Genomic DNA, 6,333 nt, shown 5'->3' on the forward strand with positions numbered 1-6,333 from the left:
TTGATGATCACTTGCATACATGTAAACATGATCATGATCTCCATCTCCATCACCTCCTATGTCTTATTCATCACCATTAAGTGGACCCTAGCTAATCATATTCAATGAAAGCATTAGTCAACATGGTTGGCACTCAATTACCAAAACTAAGCTAGAGATTTTAGAAACCCTAACTGAGGCTGGCGTTATATCCTCTAGTTCATGCCAATGCTTCGTGAACTAAGAGAGTTAAATACATTTGCACTTAATCACCTTTATTAATGGCTCATGGGAAAGAGTAGAATACCATATTAATGAGGGGTACTTATGTTTTTCCCATGAGCACTAATCTATCCTTTAAAAACATTAAAGGCCACTATTTGTGGCATAGAGGTAGTAGATGTTAATATATTTTTTAACCTTAATCAAAGTTAGAATAGTTTGGCTTAGGGTGCATTTGGCAGCGAGAAACATATTAGATTCTTAGTAGGATCACCTAGAATCGCTACCAAATGCCACAAGGAGAGAAATGATTCATGAAAAATCACTTGGAACCTATTCTTTGTTTTTATACTAATATGGAGAAACACCTAAATCCATCAAGCAAGCCAAACGGTTACACGAAGTGATTCTCATTCATTAGAGAAATGAGTCAAGAGAATATGGATCCAAAATGATCCAAAATGTTTCAATCAGAATCTAAAACTTGCTAAGAGAATCTCAAAGAGTTTCCAAAACCCACTCCCAATCTTGATTTTTTGGCAAGAATGAAAATATTGTTGTCCGATGAGTCCCTATATCAACTCCCAATATTTCCAAACTTGGGAAAATTGACTCTGTCATGTGGAACTATAGCTCTCATATCGATCGACCAATCTAGAGGTTGAATGGTGTGGGACAGAATAAAGAGTAGGACATGGTTCCTAATGCAATAAAAGTGGTTAGGGTGATTTGGAAATAGTTCAGGATTCCTGATGCGAAATTCCTTATTCAGCTCGTTTGGTTGGGGGTAATTGAAAGCAGGTGAGTTCAGAGATAGGGGTTTAGAAATCTTTTGTTTGTTTTGTGGGAATAGGAGTTTTGGTGGGAAGGGGAAGAGGAGTTTTTTGGGCCAACCCCCACAAATCAATTCCCTAGGGGAGGGGTGGGAATTGGGTGGGAGTTGTGTTCATAATAAAAGAAAAGTAGATCATCACCATCCATCATGATTTACCTTTTAATTTTCCCCGAAAACCCTCACACCAAACAGGGGTTATGAATTCCCTCTTTATTTCCCTTTCTTATTTTCCTCCACGAACCAAACAAGGGATTGAGAATAAAAGACAATTTCCCACCTCAGTTCTCTCTATCCTCACACTAATTCTCATGCCCCTTCCAGTTGATTTTGGAAACCGTTGCACAAATGTGCTCCCAACTTTTTTTACCTACTTAGAAAACTCATTGATTTACCAACTGATTTTTACAATTATCGGAGATGATATAAATGTGCACTTAGTACATACTAAAACGATCTATACTGACCTTCGCTTCAGAAATGATGGAGTAGTTTGTTACAAAATCCAGAGGATGTGCATTCTTGTGTGGAAACGAGGAGATAAGAGAGTGTAACGTATCATTATCAACTACCCACCAATACGGTCTTTTAGAAACATTATAAATAAATATATTTTTATTAGTAATCTGGTGATCAAAATTTCGTCTAATTTTTACCACCATATGAATATCCGAAACTACATATATGGAATAGTTTTTATTAGCGGGAATCTGCTTTTCTTTTACGTATGTCCCACTTTTTCTGACGACTTATAACGTACCAATTTTACAGGTGAGTGCCAAATGGAAGGGAAGGCTGAAAGCAACGTCGAGTTCCTTATCACACGAACTGGACATCCAACGATTGGAGACATGCGTTGAAATAGGATTAAGATGCACCGAAGATGACCCAAATGACAGGCCTGCTATAAAAGATATCGTGTGCCAATTAGAAGAACTGGAAGCTAAGTGTAGGAATAAAATGCCATTGGCTTCTGAATACCAGTCAAGAGACTTCCAGGTATATAATATAATCGTTTTAATGACATCCATGTACCATTGTACGATCACTGCAAAATGGAATGTGTCCATGTGGCTGTGCTAACTAAAGAGTAATAACTATTTTATCATGTTTAACTATTATATATAAAACAATTGCAAAACCAAAAAAATACCATCATTTGACAAACTTTTTCACTCAAATTAGTTATGAAAAAAAAGAAAATATAGAATGAAAGATAGTCTCTCTCTTGATCTGTCTCACTTATCAAATTTTCATAGCTATATATACATGTATTATAGCTGACTTTTCGATGAATTCTTATAGTACTCTATACATGCTTAACCAACTCGTATTGTTTTACTGGTAGACAGTAGTATTAATATGGTTTGTAAGAATCCTAATTTGGTACAGTATTCTCTAGAACAAATATTTCCCAAAAGAGGAGAATGATGGGCCGTCCCACAAGAAAAGTGACTGGACACCAGCAGAGGCAGCAGGGAAGGAGCCTGAGGTGGCAGCAGAGAACTGCTTTGGTGAGGTAGTGGACAACAAGAAGCTGGACGAAATGGCGAGGTACACGGGCAAACCCAAGACACAGGAAGACAGAGCAAGGCTGGCCTGGTCTCTTATAACCGATGGTGACAAGAAGGGCAATGCATCCAAGTATGTGGACTTCCTTAAGACTATGTACGGCAATGGGCAGTCCACACTGTGTTTATTTTACAATGCGACTGGGGACACTCTCCGCTACGTCACCAACCACGACTGGTATGGCTACATCGGCAGCACAGTAGGGTACCCAGCCGAGGTCGGCAACGGACAGTGGGCTGCTTTCCATCATGTCCACAGGCAAGGCGAGCCCTCCGGTTCCGTGGGAGCCGTCGTGTACCGCGGCAAGAAGAAAGATGGCCAGTTCCAGGAGTACATGCTCGCATGGAGTACCCCCTGGGGTTTCTACTACCGTAACAAGGTACACAAGTCCTAGTCAGTGGATGACTAATTATTGTTACTCCTTTACTCCATACTTATATGAATAAAAAAGATTGACAAAATTCTAACTAGTACAGTATATATCAAAAGATTGCTCTTCGCAAGAAAAAGTAGTTGACTTTGAAACGTACCAAATAATTATCAAAGAAACAGTGTGGTAAATGATAAGGTATTTTGGCTTTTCTAAATATATAGTTTTCGTTATGTAAAGCCAAAATTTGTATCTAGAAATAATTATAGTTTATAGTGTAGGGAGTATATACTATCTAGAAACCATGTAATAAAAACAACAAATATACCTAGAAAAATTAAAATATCTTATAATTTGAAATGGAACGAGTACCATCTACCACATGCGAATGAAGAGGGTGACCACAAGTAAATTAACTTATTAATCCTTCATAATTTATCTGCTTCGCAGATAACAACAGTTTGGACATAGACTTAATGAAACATTTTAAAACATTAATCCCCTGGTGTCTATTTAATCATTTCAGTTATTAGATGAAAGCAGCAACCACATATGGGTTTAATTTGTGAAGAAACATAATATTGTAATATTAAAAAATAGGTATTATTATTATTATTATTATTATTATTATTATTATTATTATTATAGAAATCATACTACGCTTGGAAATAACGAGAGCCCTTCATTTCATTAGATCTAATGGTCTAAAAATAGGAAGAACCAGATGAGAGGAACTTAAGTTGTGGACCGGAACCAAAATATCTATGGGCCCAGAACTAATTTCTAATCAAAGTTGAAGGATATCATAGTATTTTTAACGTTTCAGAAGCTGCTTCTGATAAAAAAATTAGCATCTTCTCTGAATCAAAAAGGAGCTGCTTTTGATATCAATATGAGAAAGTGCCCCAAATCTTTGTCCGCTAAAAATATAAAAAGAAGTGTTTGTCCCTAAATCGCAGAAATAGAGCACGCCGGTAGGCCGATGGGATCTCGCTGGCGGATAAGACCGTGTGCGGGGTCAGAGCCAGGGCCTCCCGCACTCGAGGTTGCAGCGGCAAGACACATGAAGTGCCAAGGCGAGTCAGCCATAGGCAGTGGCAGCGCGGTGTGCTGCATGTAGGTGGCGGCTTGGACGGACTGTATAGGAGGCGGTGAGCGGTGGGGTAGGATACGCGGGCCTGCAAGGCCCTAGTTCTGGCTGCATCTTGGGCAGATGTAGCGCGGAGACTGCTGCCCGCATGCATGCGGCAGCGCACAGCACGACGGCGGCAGTGGTGCCACGGTGCAAGGAGGTGACGAGCAGTTCGTGCCTTGGTTGAATTGTGTTACGGAGTTGAGAATCTTTACAGTACTAATCTATCCTTAATTATTAGAATCGTTAATTAATTGCTGCCGCAAAAAAAGATTAACCGTAAAAGATCTCTTATTATTATTATTATAGAGGTGGTTCACGCTAGGAGATATATTGTTCGCAAGGTACCCTAGTCAAATCTCAAATGAGACTAGTTTATGTTATTTATACTGTTTTTCGTCGGAGAGAATTGCTTTGAATGCGTGGATACATCATATACATGCAGGCTTATGTTGAGACTCGTGGCGGCTTCAACTACTTCCAACGACGATGGGAGGAGATATATGTGAAACTGGTTAATTCTGATTATTCTTCAAAAACCCAGTCCGGTGGTTGCGAGATTGAAGCACAAATTGACAAAGGTGACAGTCCTAAATATATTGCAACAATCAAACTCGAGCATGGTCCGTGAAGCACGCAAGTATCGTTACGCACCACCTGTCTATTACCTCGTGCTATGGATAGTCGACCCCCCATTTCTGATGCTCCGATGTGTATCGGTCCTGTTTCAAAGTACTGTATTGTTTAGCATTGGTTTTAGTCTTTTCTATCTTCTTTGTGTCCCTACATGTCAGAGATTTGTATTTAATTTGCGACCCATCCATTCTTTTTACTTTTGATGGAAAACATCAGGACGTGATTGGGATTGAGAAATTATAGGGCGATCCAGTCCTTGTTAGTGTGTAACCAAAGTTCACATATTTTTTGGCAACTCCACTAGGACAAAAATGGTTCAATCTACAAACAGGTTGTTGCTCAATTGAACGAGCCGTGATGGCTAAGAATTAAAACAATTTGACCTCTAAAAACCTACTTATTAAAATTTACCCATTTCCATGCTGGAACTGATAGTGGTTGCAACAACCTGCCAGCTTCAAGTGTAAAGCTTTGACTCTGCAACACGTATCACACCTAGCCACATACGCTGCTATCTCTTTCATCATTTTTGTCGACCAAAAATGAGGTCTCAAATCTTGATACATCTTACTACTTCCCGGATGAATGGAAAGATTCGACAGATGTGCCTCATCCATGATTAAGTTCTTGAGCTCTCGGTTTTTGGGAACAACCAAACGGTTTTGGAACCACAGCACACCACGTTCATCCACTCGAAACTGCATTTTCGGGTCATCCTTGATCTTTTCCTTGATGTGAAAGATACCCTTGTCTATTTTCTGTCCTTCTATGACTTGACTCTCTACTGAACAATGATCTGTATGTGACATAGGACTTCAGGATGCATCAAACTGTACCATCTTTAAACAATGGTTGTAGCAGATGACATTGTGTCTTTCGACTCAACGCATCTGCCACTACATTTGCTTTTCCTAAATGATAGTGTACTTCAAGATTGTAATCCTTGATTAGCTCTAGCCATCTTCGTTGCCTCATATTCAGCTCAGGCTAAGTGAAGATATATTTGAGGCTCTTGTGATCGGTGTAGATGTGACATTTGTTTCTAAGCAGATAATGCCTCTATATCTTCAAAGTATGAACCACAACAACAAGCTCGAGATCATGTGTAGGGTAATTGATTTCATGCTTCCTCAACTGACGTGAAGCATAAGCAATAACCCTCCCTTCTTGCATAAGCACACATCCCAAGCCACTCTTTGACGCATCACAAAACACATCAAAATGTTTCTCGATGTTTGGTTGCGCTAGAACAGGAGCAGTGGTTAGTAACTCTCGCAAGGTACGGAAAGCTACTTCACACTCCTCATTCCAGGCAAATTTCTTATCTTTCTGTAGCAAACTGGTCATTGGTTTGGCTATCTTGGAGAAGTCAGGAATAAAGCTTCGATAATACCCGACCAATATAAGAAAACTTTGAACTTCCAAGGCAGAAGTTGGGGCATTCCAATCCACGACCTCCTGTACCTTGGTGGGGTCCATGGAAATCCCTTATTCCGAAAGAATGTGTCCAAGAATCAGAACTTTCTTCAACCAAAACTCACTTACTGAACTTTACATATAATTGATGTTCTCGCAGTCGGTGCAACACAA

The 6,333-nt window shown here is 39.5% G+C and overlaps 1 protein-coding gene across 2 annotated transcripts in view; it reads left to right on the top strand.

Moving 5' to 3' along the window:
• The window catches only part of LOC8064083 (G-type lectin S-receptor-like serine/threonine-protein kinase At1g61480), a 17,485-nt gene extending 12,472 nt beyond the window's left edge, over positions 1–5,013 (top strand). For both annotated transcript variants that reach the window (XM_002442108.2, XM_021445811.1), the window contains 3 exons: positions 1,805–2,032; positions 2,436–2,984; positions 4,553–5,013. In XM_002442108.2, the coding sequence (XP_002442153.2) occupies positions 1,805–2,032; positions 2,436–2,984; positions 4,553–4,738 (963 nt within the window). In that variant the 3' untranslated portion in view covers positions 4,739–5,013. The remainder of the gene's footprint in view (positions 1–1,804; positions 2,033–2,435; positions 2,985–4,552) is intronic.

This window comes from Sorghum bicolor, chromosome 8 (assembly GCF_000003195.3).
Source record: "Sorghum bicolor cultivar BTx623 chromosome 8, Sorghum_bicolor_NCBIv3, whole genome shotgun sequence".
Taxonomy (NCBI): domain Eukaryota; kingdom Viridiplantae; phylum Streptophyta; class Magnoliopsida; order Poales; family Poaceae; genus Sorghum; species Sorghum bicolor.